The sequence below is a fragment of the Heptranchias perlo genome, chromosome 8 (genome assembly GCF_035084215.1).
Source record: "Heptranchias perlo isolate sHepPer1 chromosome 8, sHepPer1.hap1, whole genome shotgun sequence".
NCBI classification, from domain to species: domain Eukaryota; kingdom Metazoa; phylum Chordata; class Chondrichthyes; order Hexanchiformes; family Hexanchidae; genus Heptranchias; species Heptranchias perlo.
Window position 1 is genome coordinate 11,011,209 of NC_090332.1, and position 25,051 is coordinate 11,036,259.

A 25,051-nucleotide genomic window follows, 5' to 3' on the forward strand; every position below is an offset into this window, starting at 1 on the left:
GAAGGATATACTTGCCTTAGACGGGGTACAACAAAGGTTCACTAGATTGATTCCAGGGATATGAGGGGTTGTCCAATGAGGAGAAATTGAGTAGAATGGGCCAATATTCTCTGGAGTTTAGAAGAATGAGAGGTGATCTCATTGAAATGTATAAAATTCTTAGAGGGCTTGACAGGGTAGATGCTGAGAGGCTGTTTCCTCTGGCTGGAGAATCCAGAGGTCATAGTCTCAAGATAAGAGGTCAGCCATTTAGGACTGAGATGAGGAAAAATTTCTTCACTCAGAGGGTTGTGAATCTTTGGAATTCTCTACCCCAAAGAGGGATGCTCATTCGTTGAGTATATTCAAGACTCAGATCGATGGATATTTGGATGCTAAGGGAATCAAAGGATATGGGGATAGGGCGGGAAAGTGGAGTTGAGGTAGAAGATCAGCCATGATCATATTGAATGGCGGAGCAGACTCGAGGGGCTGTACGGCCTACTCCTGCTCCTATTTCTTATGTTCTTATAAGCGAACAGCATGAGAAAATTGATTGCACTCACTGTGAACTGTATATTGTTCACTCAAGTATTTTATGTAAAATAAGCCAGTTCTTTTGATAAAGTATCTTTTCAGCCCACCTTTTGTATAGAAAGGAGAATTTTGACAGGACAACTTGAACATTTCAGTAGCTGTTCTACAAAGCAAGGGCTCACTGTTGTGATATCTGGGCCATGCTATCATTTAACTAGATATTGAGCAGAAAAAAGTACACTCTAGATGGTAAGAGATGTGAGGCCTGCTTACAGGAGTGACAGGTGACACAGTCCAAGAGAATATTTCGCATAAAAATCCAAAAATTGTGATGCTCACCGTGATAATTTCTGCTTTGAGTTTTTAAGATGCCGCTTTTTGTTAGCAATAGGGGACTAATAGGGTTATGCTAAACATTTATCATAGCATACTTAGGGTTTGAGTCAGTGACAATAGCAAAATACAATGTGGAATATATAGGGAGCTAGGCAAGTCACAAAGATAACATGCAGCAATATATGTGGCCAGTAGCTTACTTGATGTGATAAAATGATGAATGGTCTATAAGATGAATGACATTTACTGAATTTGTGTTAATGATCCTGTTTCGGAACCTGAAACCTGACATAAAGTGCAACCTGCAGGCTTTCAACATGTAAACCTGCAATGTACGCTTAAAATATTAATATGGGCATGGGACCACAGATGAGCATGTGGATCAGTTGACTTCTGAAAGATGGCAGTGTGATTTGTAAAATAGCAAAATCAGTGATTTGAGCAATTTAGCCCCAGACATGTCCTGTTTTTGATGACCTGATATTTTGTAATACAGTACCACAGAATACGATGCTGATCCAATAACCATATATTAAACATATTAGAACAAATTTAATTAGCATTTATTTAAAGGATAAACGATGTTATTATGCCTGAAGTGTTGAGTCATCTTGACTATGTATAAAGACTTGCATTAAGTTAACGGAATCACGTGACATTATAAAGTGTTCTGTTTACTTAAAATCTGTATTTCATTAGAGTAAAATATTCTAGGTGTTATCACTCATTGTGAAAAAGCATTTAATTATTCTGTCAAGGTTTTATTTCATTTAAGCATGTAATAAAATATATACAATGACTATATCAGTTCTTGTAGTGTTTTGATCCTAAATGTGATGGTCATCTTCAGATATTATGAGCAATGTAAATATTTTTTTTTGTCAAATATAGACAAATTTGATTAAAAATGAAGCCAGTTGTCTAATTACCTATCCTAATTGCTCCCTTTTTGTCTTTGTTCTGAAACTTTGTTTTTTCTGACTATCTGTTACCAGTATAGGATTGTTTTAATCTCTTTTTCTTTTTCATAAGGTAACACAGTAACCTCTGACAATGCCAAAACAGATCATCTATTTAGTCTTCAGTTGGTTAGAGGGTAGCGGATAATTAGACATGAAATGGGTATGGTAGCGTAGTGGTTATGTTACTGGACTGGTAATCTAGAGTCTTGGACTAATAATCCAGAGAATACAAGTTCAAATTGGCAGTTTGAAAATTTGGATTCAATTTTTAAAAATCTGGAAATAAAAAACTGGTATCAGTAAAAGTAACTATGCAGCTGTCGGCTTGTGGTAAAAATCCAACTGGTTCACTAATGCCCTTTAGGGAAGGAAACCTGCTGTCCTTACCCAGTCTGGCCTATATGTGACTCCAGTCCCACACCAACCGTGGTTGACTCTTAACTGTCCTCTGCAAGCCACTCAATTGTATCAAACCGCTACAAAGAATAATTGTAGCGATTCAAGAAGGCGGCCCACCACTGCCTTCTGTAAGGCAACCATGGCAATAAATGCCAGCCTTGAATTTAAAAAAAATCAGTTCCCCTACATTCTTTTAATATAATATGCTTTGGTTGTATATTACTATTCAAATACGTATGGCAGAATTACAGCAGTTTGGGAACCAGAGAAGTGGAGTTGGTTGGAGTATAGGAGTTTTTCTGTAGTACATGCTGAGGAACTGGAGAATTGGAGCAATACAACGCCACCACCAGCAGGATGGTGTAAATACAGCTAGACAAGTTTACATACAATTTCTATTATAAATGGACATAGCGGTTTATGATGGTAAAAGTTGATGAGGTCTGACAAAAATATGACAAGATGAAGATACAAGGTTTAGTAGACAGGAAATACATGCAGATGTGAAATTTTTAATACACTAGATATAAGATATTTTAATATTTATATATGTTATAGCTTTCTATATCTTACTAAAAATCCCAAATAAGCATGCAGAGCCTGACTTCCTGTTGTCACTTTCAGAGTCAGCTTTTTATTATAAATTGCAATGTTCACATTTATAGTTGGTTTTGCCTTTGTAAACTTGTCACGCTGTGTAATTGCACAATTTGGGTACTGTAGATCAAATTTCAGATGTGTATGTCGCAGCTTGTTGATTTTCTTTTCCCCAAATAATTTTTCCTTTCAGGTAAGTGAACTTTTAAAACTGAGGCTTCTCATCTTTTAATTTTTTATCTTCCTCGCTGTAAGCTTTCGAGGTTATTTGAGCTATTTGAGGTGAATGCCAGTCAGTCTGGTAGCCCTATAAGGGGCCTTGCACTACCTCTCCCCTGCCAGCGCTCTTTAAATGACAGCTCACCAATACAGCAGTCTTGTGACCTGTTCTCAGCAGCCACGACTATTTAGCCACTGGGCCATTATTGCCTGTCGCTGTCGCTTGTCTATGCACGCCAATCTTCCATCCTTACGGCCCTGCTACTCTACGCCCTGCAGTTAACTGCTCAGCAGCCACTATATTCAAATGCCCCCCTCACTGCTGGGCTGCTGCTTCTCCCCACTTCGCTGGTCAGCTGCTGGGCCACTCGAGGCCCATGTATTAAATTGTGATTTTAAAAAAATGATGGCTGCTGATTATTACATTGGGGGAGGGGGTAGGGGAAGAGTCACAGCAGTCATTCTTTGCCATAAAATTCAGTTGCTGTTTTTATATATTATTCTTGCTTTCCATATCCTCTCCCTCTTCTCCTTTCCTCTTGCTCGCCCTCTATCCCCTCTTCGTCCTCCTACTCTTCCCCTTCACCACCAGCTTCCACCCCCATCCTAGCCCCCTCCCCATTCACCATCTTCCAATTCATTCAGCTCAGATTGGGAGCACACTAAGAAGTCATGGCACAAATTAAGTTTTTATCACTTCCTAGCAAAGCATTTTGGAGCTCCAGTATTTTGTACCACCATACATCCACCTATATTGAATACCAGTTTATTTTTAAAAATTAGTTCTCTAAATTTCTCTCCGTTAACGTTAGTAAAGTCTTGCCCAACTCCCTACCCCAGGATTTGTTCCATAGATTTGAAAAAAAATGCAGCCAAATATCCATTTCATTTAATAAAGTATTGCAGTATATGTTTCTACAATTTTTTTTCTACTTTGATAAATATAAACCAAATCATCTCAGACGAACAAGCTGTATTGGGAGGATATTGGTAGGCATTGAAATATCTGGCAATGTTGGTATATGATTCATGCCTGCATCTGCGAATGACAGATGATTTTTCAAATGTATAACTTGTGAAACATTTTTTGCTATATATGTATTTCAGTAGAAACTGGAAGTTAGATTGACATCAGGAAAAGTTTATGTCCTGGCTAAAGTCTGACTCAAATCATATGACTTGAATATAAGTGTCTGTTATGTATTTGCCTACCATATTCCATTCTGATTCCACTCTATGGACCATTTTCAAATGTTAATAAGCATTTATTTCACTATCTGATGCTTCGGGCACTTCTGCTATTAAAACAATTTTAATAATATTTGTGGAGTAATTGTTTGGTAAAACCGTAGCCTATGGTCAGGAATCCTAACGTAGCCCAGAGTGATGATTTATCTTCTGCATGTGTTCCTGGTGGGAGGCCTCACCTGACACAAATGGATTTCATGGATGCCTGATATGTTAGAACTCAATTGGCCAAAGTAGGATCAAAACATTATGGGGAAAGTTTATATGGTAGCTACTTGAAATTTAGGCTAAAGCCATGGTTGAAATGGTTCTGACATTAAATGGTGTTCATTCAGCAAACCATGCACAATATATAATTAACTTCTTTTGCCATGTTCTTTTTATGGATTGTGTCAAGAGTTCTCACTCTTACTTCAAACATATACTACAGGTCATGGCCACTGTTTACTCTCTACCCCTAACCAAAAAAGGGGGGAAAATGAAGACAGTTTGTATGTTGTTTGATACACAATTGGGATATCACAAATGTGAAGCCTTCAATAGCTGAAAAGGAGGCAGATTTTATTTACACATAACATTAACTTACACATGGGCTGCAGCTATAAAGCATAAAAAAAGCAATTTAAATCAGGGGATGCAGTCAATATTTTTTCCTGAAGGAGGGCTGTTTTGGAGTGCTTCTTATATGCAAGGGTGGTAAATATATGTATCAAAACTGTAATAAAAGGCTTTTTAAAGATAAATAAAAACTTGTATCAAATCTGAGACACCATGCCAAACAACATCAATTGTCTAGACATGTCTCTGGCAAACTGACTTCTGGCAACTCTGTCCTCTGCAAGCTTTCCAACCTTTCATTGTTCCTGTGATATCTCTCACTCTGTCTCTATAAAATCCTGCTATATCTGTCTGCATTTTGGCACAACCTGGTTTTCCCTTCATTGCATTGGAGCACAAGCAGAATATTCAGCATAGAGCTGTAGTTTGAATGTACTCTGCCATGGGAAACTTATAGGAAAGTTTCAATTATATTGGAAATATTAGGTGAAAAAATTGTCAGGCTCTTACTGAGATCTTGAGGAAGGAGAGTGATATCTGTAGAAAATGTTTGATATGTACCCTGATATTCTGATTTATGTACAGGAGAAAATTAAACTTTTTGGGTAGTTTAAGAAAACGGGCTAAAATTGCATATGCACGTAAAACACTATGCATTCTAGTAAGAATGAGAGCCTCTGAGGTGATTCTTTATTTTAGACAGTGACATTTTAAAGTGTGTGATTTTGATAAAGTTTAACTCAAAAGTTGTATGAAAATTTGCTTTTATTAATACATTGGGTAAACGTGAAGCTCAAAATTGGGATTCAAGCTATGGTAAACTACATATCCTTTGTCTGTTTTCTTGCACAGGTTTTAGAAGACAACGACTATGGCCGCGCTGTTGACTGGTGGGGTCTGGGTGTTGTTATGTATGAGATGATGTGTGGCCGGCTACCTTTTTACAACCAGGACCATGAGAAGCTTTTTGAATTGATCCTAATGGAGGACATTAAATTCCCCAGAACTCTTTCATCTGATGCAAAATCATTACTGTCGGGATTACTTATAAAAGATCCAAATAAAAGGTATCTATGATTCTTCTGTTGGAACATCCTTAACAGTTGTTAAATTTTTTTAATTCCACATTGTAGTCTGTTTCCAGTCTGCTACATGTGCAGTTTCTTGGGTAATTTATGGAACAATACTATTTCCAGATCTGCAAACCTGACAGAGTTTCAGGGTATTGGCTGAATGTGTAAAGCTACAGGTATCTGAGATGTCTGTAGTTTTCAGTGAACAACTTGTCTGGGACTTCTGCAAGAATTATGTACTTACTATGTGAGACAACCTGCACAAGCATCTATCAGCATTAATCTGTATTATTGTGTGCATTTGGGTGAATATCCTAAAGTTGGTGCTAGAAATTGAAACCTCTTTCATTGATCAGTTTTGGGTAAGAAGTTTCAGCTTATAGAAGCATTTTGCATGTCAGGATACAATTACTGAAAATACAACCAGCACGGACAGGTTGGATGGAATGGCCTATTGCCGTGTGGTAATTTCTTTATGGTGTATGTAAGCAAAGCTCTGATTTTAACCTTACCTGCCTGGCGGGAATGGGAAGGGTTCAGTTTGGAGGCCCCTTTTATACCCCATCCGATTTTATGGAGCATAAAATCGGGCGGGGTGTAAAATGGGTGTCCGACCAGAAACCGCCACATTCCTGTTGGGCGATTTGGTTAAAATTGGGGCTCAAGTGTTATTTCAATTAATTTTTCAGAAAATTATAAATATACGCATCTGTGAGAATTATAAACTGCTAGCAGACTCCTGCAGCATTACTAAGAGGTGGTCTGGATCACAATAGTCATGATTATATGCTAACCTAGTCTGTCCCTTGGAGACCAATGTTCAAGTACTCCTAGTGGTAGACCTGGTAATTGTAATTGTGTAAATTGGTGAGGTCAGTTAGAGCACGGTACATTGCTAGTAAACCAAAAGCAAAATACTGTGGATGCTGAAAATCTGAAATAAAACAGAAAATGCTGGAGAAGCTCAGCAAGTCAGGCAGCATCTGTGGAGAAAGAAACAAAGCTAACGTTTCAGGTCAAAGACCTTTTCATCAGAACTGGAAGATGTTAGAGTTAAAGTTTTTGAGCAAGTACAGAGCCAGAAAAAGGGAGGGAGGGGTGGGGAGGAAAGAACAAAAGGGAAGGTCTCTGATAGGGTAGAGGGCGCAAGTGATTAAATGACAAAAGGGATGATGGTGCAAGGCAAAGAAGGTGGTTAAGAAACAAAAGATTGATCAGGAGTAGCTGTAAATGGCAGCAGCAGGACCATTAGCAGCACTAGCTGACCGAAAAAATGGGAGCAGTGGTTATGATCTAAAGTTATTGAAATCAATGTTGAGTCCGGAAGGTTGTAAAGTGGTAGTAAATTCGGGCACCAGCTCAGAAGAATATGAAATGCCTGGCTCTTTTTTTTAAGTTGTTTTGCACCTGCATCATAGTATGACATTTAGAGTATGGTGGACATCCACTGGGGACAATACTTTAAATTTATTTATTTAAAAATAAGCTCCTGAAATCTTTCTCAACAGTGCTGGATGATGCATTGTTTTATAAGGACTGGAGTGTCATGCCATCGAATGCTTATTATTATGTTATGATGTGGAGATGCCGGTGATGGACTGGGGTTGACAATTGTAAACAACTTTACAACACCAAGTTATAGTCCAGCAATTTTATTTTAAATTCACAAGCTTTCGGAGGCTTCCTCCTTCGTCAGGTGAACGATGTGAAAATGAAATCCTCGAAATGAAATCGCATTTATAATTCACAGAACAATGCTTGGTGATTACAGACAGTTTTTTCTACCTCTCTATCTCTGTTTTTTTTTGTTTGTTTGTTGTTTTTTTTGGTGATTTGTATATTCTGAGACCTGGCAGGTAACACCTGTCTGTCTGCACACTGATTGCCTTGGCAACGGGCAGTTGAAAAAACTGTCTGTAATCACCAAGCATTGTTCTGTGAATTATAAATGCGATTTCATTTCGAGGATTTCATTTTCACATCGTTCACCTGACGAAGGAGGAAGCCTCCGAAAGCTTGTGAATTTAAAATAAAATTGCTGGACTATAACTTGGTGTTGTAAAATTGTTTACTATTATTATGTTATGGTGGAGCTTTATCTTTTAAGGCCACAAAGCTAATTGTTATTAAGTAAACACAAGCTCAGAGTTTAATTGTTTGGTCAAAGAACTGTGGCGATTGGAATATATTTGTCAGTTTCAAGTTGCAGCTGAGAAGCACACAGTATTTTAAGATTGCTTCGCATCTGTCATGAAATGTGATGTCTGTGTGAACAGACATGCTGTTTTTAATATTACTGCATCTCCTGTGGCATTACTTATGGTAAGTTAGATGATGTGCTATTTTAAAAGGGCAGGAGTATTATACCGTGTGATGCATAATGTTTCTTCCGTTGCGAAGGCAGATATTTGTTCCTTTTAAGGTCATAAAATGTAATTTTTAAGTAACCAGAAGCTTGGGTCAACCAGATCCGCTAGTGGATATATAAAAATTTTGAGATTCGTCCATCACACACACATTCAAATTTCTGTGTTGCACGCAAAAAAAAATTGAAGGAAAACCAGTTTGACCTGTAATTAACGTGAGGATCTGCTGCGAGCAATCAACCATTAATTGATATGGAATTGCAATTTGTGGCCTTAAAGGAACGCACCAAATTACAAACAACTACTGAATAATACCTTGTGTTACGCGTTATAAACCACTGGGCCTGATAAAATAGTGTATTCTCTGGCCTACCATAAGCACCATTAGGGGAGATCTGATACCGATAGTATTACGTAAGTGACCAGTCATCTGAGTACATCTTTTCTGACCAGTTTTCCCAACTTCATGTGGTTGCTTCAAACAAAGAATATCTACCCCATTCATGATAAAATCAATAAATCTTACTATCTTCATGTGGAGAGTATTTCATTACCCTCTTTAGGATTTCAGTTGGACAAGAAATTTTTATTCTAGTAATTAACTATGTTCTAGGTTTTCTCGGTGACGTGCCACGTACTTAATTGCATTAATTGTTGAGTCCTTTTAATATCTGCGCTTAAATAAAATGGAAAGATAATGCAACGATGATGGCTGTTGGTTATTTGGCTGACAGCTTAAACCTGAGTAGACCCATAATGCTAGAGCTTTTAAGTGCCTTATTAATAAGATTTTAGTGCCAGCATGTTAAACACTTAATACAACTCCAGATGTTGCACATTTGGTTTTACCGTGCTATCTCAGACATTGTATGAAGTGTGCTATGGAACCTGCATTGTGAAAGGTTGTTAGTTGAAGTGTACCTTTTCATGTAGAATTTTCTAAACATTAATTTTGTTGCATTTGGATATTTATATTTTATGTTCCTCGCCTCTTCCTCTCCCTCTCTCTCTCTCACACACACACCCCTTCATAAAATACAATTAAGAAACTGATACTGTTGAAATAAACGCAATTTAAAATATTTTTCAGACTTGGTTTTATTAATAGGCTCAATAGACTATCCACAGCACTGAATATGTGACATAATAGATACAATTAGTATCACATGACATTGAATAGTAATGTTACACAATTTTATAGAACATTTTTTAAGTATAAAATAACTAAGCCTTTTGCTTTGCTAATACAATATGAGCTGGTACATATATTCCTTCCCCCTCCACTCTTGAACCATTGATTCCATTACTGGTGTCTAGTTCTGTGGGTGGCCGTCATCCTCTGGTACCATGCCCAAGTGGCTGCTATTCATGTGTGAACCTTGATGGTGAGTGCTAATCAATAATGTCAAGAATATTTTGGCTGAGCCCAATCGTACATTCATCTGACATCCAGAAATGTGCACTTCCAGCAGGGTTCACTGAGTAATGATCAGGAGCTGGAACCAAGACTGATTTCCCTTCCCTAAGCAGTGGGGTCTGAGAGATGTTGTACCACCCCTGTTAGTGTCACACCTAATAATATAGCACAAATTGGGATCGAACATGGGACCTTCCTGGTCTGTTTGGCTCTAAGATGGTGGTATGGTAGATTTTCCGCTTTGTATTGTTGACATGGAACTTTGCCCACCAGGAAATTACATGCATGCTGTCCATGATTTTCCATCTCTTAGAATTAATGGATGGAGAATAGTGTGTTTTCCCAACTTGTGCTCTTAAAGGAGAAGGCTCTGTGCTAAGAGAACATAAGTGGAAAAATTTAGCCTGGTGTTTTCTGAGTCATTGGCAGGGAAACCCAGTCTAGCCAATTTAAAGTTTGAAACAGATGTCCATTTTATTGATAAATTTTGAGAGTCGGTCATTATTCATTCTCCCTTACCCCTTCTTATTTCTTTTTTGTGTTAATCAAGGTAGGAGAACTTGAATACTTTTTCACTTCCAAAATCCATATCCACATCAGTGACTCCAAGTCAGGTATAGTGCAGGTTAGATGCCTAGTTAAGCTTCTGTACTTTTCTGTGCAAATACCTCTTGATATTATTTTAGGATTTTAATAATTTTAAATAATTCATGGTCGAGCTGGTGTAATGCACAGTAATGCTGTGATTTATGCCCAAGTATAACATGCACCCTTTTTACCTTGTATCCCTGGTCCCAGAATAGCCAGCCCAATCTACAACTACCTATTTGTGCCTCTTGTTATAATTTGGGCTTTCTCCCAACACTTTAAACTCATGTTCATTTCCTGCACCTGTCATCCTTATGGCTTCTGAGTGAGACTGACAATTAGTGTCAAATTACAGACAGTTCTTTGGTATGGATACATGCCTGCTAGGAATTGGCTTGAAAGTGCCTGAACTCGTTTTACTAATAAGTCATTTATATTGTGGAATGGCTTCTGCTTGTGGCAATGCCAAAGAGTCATATCTGCAAAGCTACCATTCTGGCCATGGACCTTCCCTGATATTGGGGAAGGTCAGTACTAGACAACAATGTTAGAATGTATTGCTATACAGACACCGCCAGGACAAAAAGACAATCCTGATGACAAAAGATGCAACAGCAGCTGTTACCATCGGTATTTTGCAGGGCCTGGAGGCAGGAAAAAGAACAACTCAGGAGAGACTGTTCCCTTCCACCAGAGGCAGCACTCTAATGAAGTGTATAAGAGCTGCCCTTGCAGCTAGTAGAGATAAAGCAGAAACTTTCATCTCATCTGTCTGAAATAGATTTGAATCAAGGTCCCAGGGATGAATGGGGTAGTATTGCTAACCCAGTGTCTTTCTTCCCCCATTTTTAATTTCTCTCTCCTCAGTCAAAAGGATGTTTAGATGATGACCTTGTCTCAGACTAATGTCATTCTGTAACTAACCACCAGGCAGAACAGTAGAGGAACACAGCTTTTCTGGCTCTGTTCCCGATGGCCCAGTGCACCAAAATTATGTATCACTGTCTGCTCATTTTGAATTCGAAAAGCAGCTTTTTAGTTTGCCATATTATCAATTATATTTTTTTAATAGGAGAAAACATTTATTGTAGGTAGTCTCATCCATATTTTGCTGTCCTGCATCTTCCAGCACGCAGGGATGATGGGCATTTATGGTGGATTGGGAGCTCACTGCACCCTCATCTCTCAGCAGCAGGTGGTCTGTAGCTTGGGAGAGAAGAGAAGAATTGGTAGATTCACAAAAATGAATATTTTTTTTTTAAAGCAGAGTTCAGTTTTAATTTTCAGACTTGTCAGGTAATGCATTTTAAATATGTAACACAGTCTCGTTATATAGTGCTAGCAAGAACTTAATATCCCTACAATAGCATCACTAAGGAGTGAAGGAGAATTGTTTTGACAAATTGGAAATGTACTGTTGATTTTTTTGCCATCAGGCTTGGTGGAGGTCCAGAAGATGCAAAGGACATCATGCAACACAGCTTTTTTAGTGGAATCAACTGGCAAGATGTTTATGACAAAAAGGTTGGTGTACTTCATTCATCCCTTCTTGTGCTAACTCAGGGTCAACCAGCTAATGGTTTCCTTAATCAGCAACTGGAAAAAATATATCGATTTAAAGTAAATCTCCACTTGAAATATCTGAACATTTTAAAATTTCTTGCAGTTAGTAAGGCACTTATTCAAATTATGGTGTTTATCATTTTGAAATCTTCAATATCTAATACTTTCATCAAATTTATGTTGCTTCCCTTGCTTTCAGTGGATTACTCCTCTGATTATGGCATGGGTTGAGTCTGTTTGATCCTGGAACATTTCAGCTGAAAATTGGAAAACTGAATTTTGCTAATTTTTTTTTAAATTTTAAACATCAGGTTTTTAATAATTAGCCCATTAGCCACACATTAACATTAAATTATATTTTTATTTTTAAATTACAATCTGATAGTCACTTTATTTTTCTGTTTTGAGGAGAATATTAATCCCACCGTGTGAGATTTGCTTTTGGAATTTTTGTATTATTTGTAAACTATTAAAATCTTATGAAGCTCCACCACTGGCCCAGTTAGTATATGGCTGCACAATATAAAACTGAGCCATACAGACCAGAAATGTCCCAGTTTCAATCTCTAGTCTATACTGAGTTAGTTGATCTCAGCCAGGGCAGCAGTAGGGCACTTCAACTAACCTCAAACCCCCTGGACTAAAGAAAAGAAAATTTAATCACATCTGCTTGCTACCCAATGACTTTTGCTAGAAAGTGCATGTGTGTGTACTTGGGGAGAATACAGGATCATGTTGGCTCTTAATCCCCCATGACTGAATAACCAGCAAACACTCATTGCCTATGCTCACTTATGTAAAATAACCACTTAGGCGAGTTACCAGAAGACAATTGTTGCACTTGGAACACACCCCAGAATGAGTTGGTGCCTTTGAGAGGACTGGACAAAATTTGAATGAAGAAAATTATTTTATAATGAATCTGTGATCCCAGTGGGGAGCTGAGCTCGCAGGAGACGCAGGTTGAAGAATCGAGACTACAGTGTTGTAGCCCTACCCCCAACCTATGCTCCCTGCTAGCACACCTCCCTAAGGGGAGCACAGAGCGTGGAATCACACCTGAAATGTTCTAGAGTTGTGTATGAGCACAACAAAGTTGATGGGGAAAGGAATAAAACTAAGCTGCAAAATAGTGATGACAATTATTAATTTCATTTAGATCCCTGTCGATTACAAGGTTGTGGCTTCGAAAAATATTTAATTGCTATAGTTCATTTTTTCCAGTGGCAGGTTTGGGGAAAATGTAGATGGTGAACCTCGGCAGGTCTATTCCCATTACTTCCCCTGCCACCATGTCTCTCTTGCTTCTATACCACCCCCATCGCCTCCAATACCACTGCCCATTCCCGCCATTCAATCCCCATTGCACTCTCTCCATTCCAACACCCTTTCCTTTCACAGTACCGTTCAAGCCCTGTACCCATCACTCCCCTGTTACATCCTGTCCTGTTCACCCCTGCATCCTATCCTTCTCATTCCTCATACTAGATTCAAGCTAGTAAAAGATAAATTTAGGACTCATGTCAGGAAATTCTTCTTCACACAAAAAGTGATCAACATATGAAATAGACTTCCAGGAAAAGTAATGGAAGCAAAAATCATGGAATCTTTTAAGGAACAATGGAATGCTGAGGTGGGTGTACTCTAAGATCTCTCTGGATGGATGATCTAAGGTGGGCCAAATGGCCTTCCTAATCTGTAATTATCTTGTGACAAGGTGCATGTATAGGTGTAAATATGTATATTATAGATCCCTTATTTCTGATTGATCCTTGCTAACCTATGATCGTTAATGTATTATTATTCACGTGGCTAATTGGCCTGACTCATCAGTTTAAAATCTTCTCTTCCCCCCCCCCCCACCCCCCCCCACCCCCAACTTCTCTCTCACCCATATGTATCGTAGCTACTCCCAAATATGCCAGTTCTGATCAGAGCTACAACTCCACATTTGAATGGCAACAAAAAGAAGACAATTCAGCCTGTGGTACAGGCCCTTTCCTCCTGGATAGCCTCTTCTCACCTGGCTCTAGTACCCATCTTACTATGTGCCCTGGGCTTTATTGAGTAAATCATTAAAGGAACATGTTTTGTGACAGCAAATGAACATTTAATTGTTTAAGATATGAACATCAGAAAGTGCTGCATTATTTTAAGACTACAGTTTGTTGGCTGCTCGCTTTCAGTCTGGTGTTTCAAGCTTCCATGGAGCAGTTCAGCAAAGGAGGTATCAGGATTGGAGTGGACATTAGCTTTTCTTCAGCTTTCCAAGAAAAAAATCAATAAGCAAGCCAAACAGATCAGACTGGAGATGGGATTGGGAGGCAGATGCTGATGGGAGCTATCTCCTGGTTTATAATTTGATTGAAGTGTTTCTGTGGCAACCAGAATCTTCCAAAAGGAGTTTGAGGATCAGAGCTTTCACATTGTACCCAGCGAGGGAGATGAGATTATTTCTGTGGCTATCAATAGGTCCCTAGTCTGGTTCCAAATCTCTGACAGGTGGATGCAGAGAGATATTTAGAGAAAGCGTGAGACGCATACAGAGTAGAGGGTGTATATTTGAGAGAAAGAAAGTGTAAAAGGTATACAGTGAAATATATGCAGGAGAGAATCAGACAAACTAAGTCAATGAAAGAAAGAGAGAGACATGGGGGAAAAAGAGGGAGGTAAGCAGAGAGACGGTCATTTTAGAAAACTTGATTTAAAAAAAAAATCTGAGTAAGGCTACAGAAGATCAGCTGGTTGATATAGGGGCTGAATTTCCTCACTGTTTCCAGTGCTTTAGCAGCGCTGGAATGGCGAGGCAATTTTTCGAGCAAGGAAACTTTTAGGGAAGCTGTTTACTACGCTTGTGTGCTTTTAAATAGCTTCCCCCAAGCTTCCTCACAACTCTGGAGCCATTCCGTGATCCACCTGCCAGATGCCACTGGCCTCATTTACATGTGGCCACCTGGCAGCTAGCGGATATGGATGGAAGTTTCCTGGACTTACCCTGCTAATATACTCGGGTAAGTTACACCTGTTTCTATTAGGTGCAGCAGCTGTCAGGATCAGCTGTTAAAGGTGGAAATGAGAAGTTCCTGACAGAGAAGAGCCTGCAGATCTTTTATTGAAGATCTTTGAAGGTAGGAAACATTTTTTAAAGTGGTTTTTCTTTTGCATTGCCTACAGACACCTGCACTTGCTTCTGACTGCTTCTCAAAGGGTCGGATCAACAGCAAAAATATTTGGAACCCCCTTCCCTCCCCCCCCTGCACACCTCACCCCATCCAACATTAGGGGTGCTCAGGAGCAGGTATGGCACCCTATGGGCGCCTATTCTTTTGCATCTTTTAGGTGCCACTTGAGAGCCAGAATTGCAGGACATGAATGAGTCCTAATGCTGCGCAAAAGGATCATGGGACTGAAGTGACCGTAGTCCCATGGCAACTGGCACCTGGCATAGAGTTGCTACTAGCTGCATCTTTGGAGGGTGCTCCGAGGGAGTGGTGGCTGGAGGTCTGGCATGTGCTGCTGCCCTGAGGGACGGCATAATCATGCAGTTTCGAGTCCTGGGTGGTTTGATCCTCATCATCCTCTTCACCATCATATTCCTCCTCCTGTGCTGCCCATTGCTAAGGTGAATTTGTAGGAAGGGATGGTAGAAGGCAAGGATGGATGAGCATCACCCTCTTGGGATTAATGAGATAGAGAATTGGGGTGGAAGTTTGTGGCTGTGTGATTCTTCACACAGGAATGCCAGTTGCTCAGTTGGTAATCAGGCATCAGCAAGATGCCCCCGACCTCTGCATCTCCTACAGCAAGAACTGAGTGATTGCCCAGAAGCTGCCTGTCATTATCCTTAAAGTGATTGAGGTGGGAAAGCCTCCTCTGGTTGCCTGCCTTTGGGCATTATGCACCAATTTCTCTTGCAAAAAGATAAGTAAATGAGGGTGAGGCTGGCAGTTGAGGAGTGGGACATGGGTGAGGTGAAGTAATAAATGTTAGGATGTTAAAGTGGAGGAAGGGATTTGGGGTTGTGTTTTAGGGGAGCTGTGTAGCTATAGTGCAGAATAGAGAGTTGGAGGCGCCTCAACCAGAGAGCATTGTGAAGGGTTAGTTCTGGAAGTATTGCTTTAAGAGGGTGAAAAGTGTGCTGGTGCCTAGGCTGGGCAAGGAAGCAAAGGGAGCAATGTGCATTGTGCAGCCTTGCCTGCTGAGGATATGGGATGTCTTGCAGCACTTTTCTGCAGTCCTGGGGGTGAGGGAATTGGCAGACAATGCCAGTGCCACCTCCCTCCAGGTGGCATGAGTGATAATTCGGTATGACTTGGTGGCATCAACACCCAGGAGTCTGTTTGTCCTGCCTTCAGTGCCCCCCATCCCCTAAGAGGGCGAGGAGGGCTGAATGAGTGAAGTTGTGAATTCTTGGTGCCATGCCCTGCTGCTCTCTGGGCACAGATGGCATTTGAATATTCATAATTCTGTCAAAGTGTAATAAAAAATATTGGTAAGACATGCAGTGAAGTAATTTGAGAGAGAAATTAAAGAGCCGAACAGTGTTCCTGCCTTATCTTTTGTCCCCCAGTGTTCTGCTGAATAGTGCAGGCTGAACAGTACATTTAAGAGGCTACACAAACATTTTCTGCTAGTTCAGCTGCTTGCACCAGTTTTACTCCAGTGATTGCACCAGTGGATATGCAAAAGAGCATACCCAGGAAACTTTACTGCAGCCCCTAGCCAACAAGTGTATCTCCATCTAGAAGCTAGTGGCAGATGTAATGTGCTTTTTAAAGGCGCAACAGCAGTGTAAATCATTGAGGAAATTTTGGCCTACTAATTACAAGTCAATTGGACAGTTATGTTTTGTACCAGTACCTTGTTTTTTTTATTCGTTAATGGGATGTGGGCATCGCTGGCAAGGCCAGCATTTATTGCCCATCCCTAATTGCCCTTGAGAAGGTGGTGGTGAGCCGCCGCCTTGAACCGCTGCAGTCCGCGTGGTGAAGGTTCTCCCACAGTGCTTTTAGGTAGGGAGTTCGAGGATTTTGACCCAGTGACGATGAAGGAACGGCGAAATATTTCCAAGTCGGGATGGTGTGTGAATTGGAGGGGAACGTGCAGGTGGTGGTGTTCCCATGTGCCTGCTGCCCTTGTCCTTCTAGGTGGTAGAGGTCGCGGGTTTGAGAGGTGCTGCGAAGAAGCCTTGGCGAGTTGCTGCAGTGCATCCTGTGGATGGTACACACTGCAGCCACAGTGCGCCGGTGGTGAAGGGAGTGAATGTTTAGGGTGGTGGATGGGGTGCCTATCAAGTGGGCTGCTTTGTCCTGGATGGTGTTGAGCTTCTTGAGTGTTGTTGGAGCTGCACTCATCCAGGCAAGTGGAGCGTATTCCATCACACTCCTGACTTGTGCCTTGTAGATGGTGGCAAGGCTTTGGGGAGTCAGGAGGTGAGTCACTCGCTGCAGAATACCCGGTCTCTGACCTGCTCTTGTAACCACAATATTTATGTGGCTGGTCCAGTTAAATTTCTGGTCAGTGGTGACCCCCCAGGATGTTGATGGTGGGGGATTCGGCGATGGTAATGCTATTGAATGTCATGGGGAGGTGGTCATTGCCTGGCACTTGTCTGGCGCGAATGTTACTTGCCACTTAGCAGCCCAAGCCATGGACTGCTTCATTATTTGAGGGGTTGCAAATGGAACTGAACCCTGTGCGATCATCAGCGAACATCTCCATTACTGACCTTATGATGGAGGGAAGGTCATTGATGAAGCAGCTGAAGATGGTTGGGCCTAGGACACTGCCCTGTTTTATACAGCCAGAACCATTCAGTGAAGAGCAGTGTTACTTCAACATTGAGTATTCATGTGCTCTTTCATATACCTCCCCATGACACTGAAATTTGAATTCTAAGCTTGGCAATATATATCTTAAGAATATCTATCTTCCTATAGCTTTTAGAAGGAAAGAGTAGCAAGTCCTGATAAGAATTTAAAAAAATCTTTCTGACACTGAATTTCGTCAACTGCACACAAGTTTACTTGCTTTTCTAGCTGTTCACCAAAATCGATTGGGTTGTGATGGCAGAACAATGAACCTTATGTATAAAAAGCTGACATGATCTTATAAAAAGTGTGGATCTTGATAGATGAGTACAGAGCAGTGTAGGAGTTGAAGAAAGGAAGAAATTTAGTGTGCGCTTTCCCAGTTAAAAGGCTGCATGGAAATGAGGTAAACAGGCAACCTGAAAAGGAAGCAAGCAAAAGGTAATTTTGTACAAAAAAGTTTTTCTCTATTGATTTTCACCCTAACCCCATGCACGTTAGCCCAGTGCATCCATGTTCTTTATAAGAGGGAAGATAAATACTGCTTGTTGACTGACTGGCCAAGAGGTAAGTTAAGTATTGATCCTTCTACTTCACTTCCTTTCCCCATCCCAGTTTGTCAAAGACTGGTAAAATGTTGCTCTAAGAGGAATGTCCTTCTCAACAGGAAGGAACTGCTGTCTCAAGGAATTATCCTGTATTAATCAGTGTGGCACTTTTTACTGTGAGGATTTTTTTGCTTGTTTTTAAACAGTGACAGTTGTTTTTTTCATAGTGGTGTTTAAGTAATGTCCTGCAGATGGATGCTGAGAGCAGAATGGAACCATGACAGGTAAAGTTTATGCTCTGCGCTAGATGTGGGCGACACTGGCAAGATTGCACTTATTGCCCACCCCTAGATGCCTTGATAGTAACAATTGTTTGTATAACTGAGTGGCTTGCTAGGCCACTTTAGAGGGCATACAGAGTCAACCACATTTTTTGAATGTGGTAATTTAAGTCTTAACCTTGCTAGTCCAGTACTATAACCAATATACTGCCGTATCCTAGTACCGGTTGCATTCAGTCTTAATTGCTGATGACTGTGATGGATAATTTCAAATACAGATGCAATGTAACTTACAAGAAATCATACCTTGTATATTCTAGAGCGGTTTTGATTATCCGAAAGAGCACACAATTCACAAATCAAATGGAATAGAATTTATACAGACTCCTTAACATGCACTACGGTATATGACTTTTGGCGTATTTTAATTTGCTGTAGAAAGAAAGTTTTAGGATTAGAAAGTATGTTCATCTGTGTTGGACACTGGACCTGTCGCTGACTAACTTTAAAGCTGTTGATAGTAAAGTGGAATCTTAACAAGTTTGAAGCCCCAAAACAGGGCCACTTTGTTTGTGGGTAAACATCGGGATTTAGTCCATGATATAGGATGCGATTAATGAACAAAGAAAAGCATGAGTAATCGGGGACGCAGCAGGGATTTGTAAAGAATAGACCATAATTGATTGATTAACTTAACTGAATTTTTTTTTGAGGAAATCAGTGTATAAAGGGTATGCTGTGGATGGATTTTCAAAAGGTTCCACATAAAAGGTTTGTTATGAAAAGGTACATAATATTAAAGGAAATCTAGCTGTATGTGTAAAGGTAGATTGGGAACAGGAAGCACAAAGTAGGGGTAAATGGATGTTTTTCAAATTGGTATGATGTGGACAGTTTGGCTCGGATCTGTGTTGGGGGCCTCTATTGTTTCATTTATACTAATGATTTGGATAGGAGCACAAGAGTAATGGTAATGAAATTTGCTTATAATACCAAATTAGGGGAGATGCTGTCCGCCTTGGCTCAGTGGAGTGCTCTCACCTCTGAGTCAGAAGGTCATTGCTTCAAACCCCACTCCAGTCATGATTGCATAATCTAGGCTGACATTTAAGTGCATTATTGAGGGTGTGCTGCACTGTCAGAGATGTCATCTTTCAGATGAGAAGTTAATCTGAGGTCCCAAAGAAGAGAGGTTTTCCCAATGTCCTAGCCAACAAAACTAAAAACAGAATATCAGGTCATTTTATCTCATTGCTGTTTGTGTCACCTTGCTATGTGCAATTGGTTGCTGCATTTCAAAAGTACTTCATTGGCTACAAAACTCTTTGGGATGTCCTGAGGTCATGAAAGATGCTATATAAATACCAGTTCTTTTTTTCTTATGGTAAATTGAGGGAGAACATAGAGGGGTTAGCAGAATGGGCAGATTGATAGATGCAAATCAATGCAGAGAAATGTGTAGTATATTCATTGAAATGAAGTATATACTAAATGGTAAGATTCTTACCATAGTGGAGGAAGAAAGAGAGACTTAAGGGTGTGGATACAAAGAACTTACAAAGGCGGATGTGCGGGTAGAAAAGGCCATAAAAGGCAACAATATTCTGTGTTTTTTTACTTGGGGCTTTGAATATAAAAACCTGGAAGTGAAGTTGAATTTTACCTCTGTTGTCATTTCTAAGATTCTATGAACAAGTGTGTAGAGTGGAGAAGTAGCATTGAGTTTAAAATGTTGCCAAAAGACTTTTCAGATAATTTGATTAATTAAGTAGTTGTATGTGGTATATTACCTTCAGAAACATTGCAAAGCAAAGCGCTTCCCTGCCCTTTTGGCAAAAACAAAAAAGACAGGGAAGTGCTTTGTAGTATTTTTTAAAAGCAAATCTGTTGCTTGTTAAGAGAAGAGCACTGGGGAGATCCAAAATCTTGGGTCAGGTGCAGATGCTGATATGAAGTCCCCTAATGTCAACACCAAAATCAGTGTGCAACAGATCAGCACTCTTAAAAATGTGTTTAATTTTGGTAGACTTTTGGTCTAATTAATATAGCAGCATAAGTACATGGGGTTTATGATCAAATTTACAGCCTATTAGGGGGTTGGCGATAGAAGTTTTTTTTAAATTTTGTTTTTCAAAGATTGGAATGCAGAATGCAGAATATTTAGATTTTTTCCTTCAGAGGCACCTGAAAATAGCCAAGACAGGACTGGTGAAGTGTAGAAACACCACTGGTGACTGAGGCAAAAAAATCTTTTACTTCTTAGTCTCTGCTGGTTTTGTTAATTGACAATACTAATTTCATTTTCTGAACACTGGTCTTTGTTTCCTGGATTAGAAGGAAAAGAAAACCAACTAATGAATTGAACAGTTTCATCTATTTAGAGGATGATGACAGAGTTCCCCTTAGTTATACCTGCTTTGTAAAGACAACTGTTTCAAAAATGTACTTGTGAAAATTTTCAGCTGCAGTTATCGGGCTACAAATAGATTATTGAAGGTGCTGAAGTAAAAACAGAAAGTCACTGACCTGAGGTCTGTAGAATTTCTATGGATATCAATTGAGGGTTACATTCTTGGAAGCAGTTAGAGGGAGGAATTTTATGTGGTAGAACCTTCCTTTGTCTAACCAAGATTACTAAATTAGTTACGGAAGCCTACTGTTCTGTGCTTATGTTTAATGCACTGCTTTTGTTTAAATTATCCTGCTTCAAAACCTCAAAAGTCTGCTTCGTCAGAAAATCATATGCTGTTAACAATGGTCTTTATCATTTTGGCTCAGTAATACAGGCAGTAATGTGCGGTGTTTGTGCAAAGGTTTGAAAGTTGTCCTTTGGTTAGTGCATAGGCATTCAGAGGCAATGTGTGCTTGATAGCTGCTCAGATGTGATTGATAATTATATTTGAAGTGCCTTGATATATGTATAATAAACATGATTTGCATAACCATGATCATTTGAGTAGTAGGGAAGTGTTTAGCCCTGTCAGTAGCCAGTCATATCCTCTACATGTTTAAATATCCTTTTTTTTTGCTCCTTCTCTTGCAGCTTTTACCTCCTTTCAAGCCTCAGGTTTCATCTGAGACAGATACAAGGTATTTTGATGAAGAGTTCACAGCTCAGACCATTACAATAACTCCCCCCGAAAAATGTAAGTAACCATGCAAAATAAGTTTCTGCATTGTGTGTACTAGTTCTTTTCAGCTCACAGTATTAGATTGTAAATGTGGTCCCCTGCCTGCCACATGTCCTCCCCGTAAATGATCTTATCTCTTAGCCTCAAGTTTTCAATAAGCAGAAGGTTATTAGAACTTTATTTCAATATAGTAAAATGGAACTGGAAAAATAATGTTTAAATTACATACGGCCACACTTTCTTATCTCTCCCACCCTCTGCTCCATTCTACTATGATTAGAAGAACAGAGCGAATGCATGTAAGTAGTATGTATTGTTAAAGCAGCTTATAGGAAGAGCAAGAGCGTGGGAAGTGGGCTGGCAACAACAGAGCTTTTTTTACTTCTGTGAATTTAGCTGTGGAGCCTGCCAGGATCTGTACTAGTGGGAACATCACATTTAGAAAATTTGGAATAAATAAAATCCATATTAAAAAAAGTGGGTTTAATTTACTCTGAATCAACTGAAGTTGTCGCATTTATGGTTGCAATTGGAAGCCAGATCAGCTTTTGGGAAATGAGTTCCTTTTTACCATAAACTTAGTTTCAAAGTAAATGATCTGAAATGTAACTATGTTTTTGTATTTGAGGCAAAAGCACATGGTTTTATGTTTGTATGAAATTAACTTTGGGAGAATAATTGCATATTTTGAACTGAGCACTCTTAAATTGTGTGGCAAAATTAATTTTTAATCTACATTTTGCAGTTGATTGTGAAGTTATTTAAAGACATCCTGTGGAACCCAGATTGCACATAACACAAATCAATCACTAATTGTATTATTAAGCATAAATCTGTTGTATGAAAAAATGTCAAATTTTTAAATATGGCTTAAAATATGATGCAGAATATCCCACTCGAGACATTTCGTGTTTATGAATGAAGCCTCTATATCTAACTTTTATGATGTAACTACTGTATTCCAGCATACCGTACCTTGTTGTACATCACTATTTAGTATATGTACACCTTAAACTGTTTGTCAGATTTGCTTTTCTTTTGTCGTCACTCTACTAAGTCTGGGTATTTTTGGATCAATGGTACTAAGTGCTTTATTGGACAAATGGAATGGCAGAAAATACCAGGTATTGCATACAAACGTCTGAACTTAACTGCATTCTTGAGCTTACGTAGTTGCCTGTATATTGTTGAACCCAGAGAAACAGGCAACTGACATGCCACAAGAAAAAGGATATGGAGTAACAAAAGCTGAAAAGGATATGAAGAGTGTGAAAAAAAAAATCAGAAGAAAATATTGCAGTTAGCATGAGGATTCTGGCAGCATAATTCTCTGGATGTGGGTGTCGCTAGCAAGGCCTGCATTTATTGTCTATCCCTAAATTCCCTTGAGAAGGTGGTAGGCAGCCGCCGCCTTGAACCACTGCAGTTCATGTGGTGAAGGTACTCACACAGTGGTATTGGGTATAGAGAGTTCTAGGATTTTGACCCAGCGATGATGGAGGAAGGGCAATATGTGTCCAAGTCAGGATGGTGTGTGACTTGGAGGTGATTGTGTTCGCGTGCACTTGCTGCTGGTACTGGTAAGCTTTCCATTGCTTGTCCTGCTAGAACCACTGTATGCATTAGGACAGTGGTGATTAGATGTGGCTCAGTGGAAGCACTCTCACCTCTGAGTGAGAGGGTTATGGGTCCCACTCCAGGAACTTGAGTGCATAATGTGGCCTGACATTTCAGTGCAATATCAATCATGGTGGGCACCAAATTTAGGAGTATATATCCTGGATAAAATTCAAAACCTGCGTGAATTCCCTCATGGTTTTTTAATCTTCAAGAAGGCAGCATGAGGCACAGAGTCAAAAGCATAATGAAAGTCAGAGAAAATTAAGCAAGTTTCCCTTGAGCCTTATGTAAAAAGCCACAAACTGCTCAACATATTCATCATGAGAGCAATCAGACCAATCCTTTCTGATTACTCTGCTGAATCCAAACTATTTGAGATTGATGACCTGAAGATCTCCACTAAGAGCCACTTAAGTGTGACAGCAAAATCACAGACATGAAGATTAGTGTGCCATTCAGTCCCTTAGATATTCAGCACCACAGTAGGCAGAGATGTGGTATATTTGAATAGAGGTTGTATTGGCATGTGTGTTACAAAGTTATGATCCCAAGCTGAGATCAAAGACTTAGTTGGCAGGAGACAGTCGAATCTATAACCAGCATCAGACTTAACCCTGCTGTCTGTCTTCCTGAGATATTGACTGCCACATGTATATGGCTAAGGAATAGATACTCTGCATTATATTGTAAGAATAGAGGAATGAGAAAAGCCTATTCAAGGCATTGCAATATCCAGGTCCTATAATTATATCTAAAATACCAAAAAAAGCATGGTGGCACATCATGTTAGGGTAACTGCACTTAAATCATTGAGTGATGTGACCTAGGTTCATGGTCAAAGTCCATGGTGTGAATAAGAGGCTGGGTGCTTTCTCAGGGATGGAGAAACAACAGTAACACTTCCGAATGTGGTTATGCACTATGCAACAGAATGGTCGGATGTGGGTTTACCCCAAATTTTCCATGCAGCGAGCTTCTGATCAACCTAAGCGGCAAGTAAGCTTCTTCTCAATGGAGGGAATTAAAAACAGCAAGCCAGTTGCCTTGGATTGCTCTTATGTACTTCTTACTGCCTGGTTGTAGAGTGCAATTGGCAGGCTCCTCAGAGGAGGTTTCCTGTTTTTAGTGTAAAGTTAACATCTTCCAGTTCTGATGAGAGGCCTTCGACCCGAAAAGTTAACTATGTTTCTTTCTCCACAGATGCTGCCTGACTTGCTGAGCTTTTCCAGCATTTTCTGTTTTTATTTCAGATTTCCAGCATCCGCAGTATTTTGCTTTTGAAAGAATTATTCTCACTGTGTACACACAGCAAGGACAAATAATTTATATGTTACTTAGTTCATCAATGGACAGAGAATAACGCGCAGGGGTCAGTTTAGTGGATACCCAAGTAATTGCAGTCTTGCCTGTCGTGGGTTAAGGACAACATTTTTCTTTCGCTATGATTTGGTCTACTGAAGAAATGAGGAATTAATTTATATTGATCCATTCATTCCGGTGCCTCTCAGGGAGGCCAATGTCTTGTTCCAGGTTTTAAATTAAATTCTGGTACCAATGCCAAGGACATGGGCCATGATCGTCTGCTCCTTGATCACCTGGTAGAAAAAATTCAGTTTGCATATTTTCCATTTCAGCAAGATAAATCGCTGCTGTTATGCGAGTGGAATCTGTACTTCAGATAGTACATTCCTCTCAGTGTAAACATTTCCTGTTTCTGATTTTGTCTGGCAACATGTATCAATTTATTTTATAGTAGCACTGGAGAATAAATTGATTGTTCCATTTGCCACAAAATGTGCCTGAAGACACTTTCCACTGC

At 39.7% G+C, this 25,051-nt stretch overlaps 1 protein-coding gene across 9 annotated transcripts in view; it reads left to right on the top strand.

The window, feature by feature from the left end:
* The window catches only part of akt3a (v-akt murine thymoma viral oncogene homolog 3a), a 304,170-nt gene that overhangs the window by 270,994 nt on the left and 8,125 nt on the right, over nt 1-25,051 (top strand). For all 9 annotated transcript variants that reach the window (XM_067988642.1, XM_067988640.1, XM_067988641.1 and 6 more), the window contains 3 exons: nt 5,688-5,902; nt 11,716-11,803; nt 21,525-21,627. In XM_067988642.1, coding sequence (XP_067844743.1) covers nt 5,688-5,902; nt 11,716-11,803; nt 21,525-21,627 — 406 coding nt within the window. The remainder of the gene's footprint in view (nt 1-5,687; nt 5,903-11,715; nt 11,804-21,524; nt 21,628-25,051) is intronic.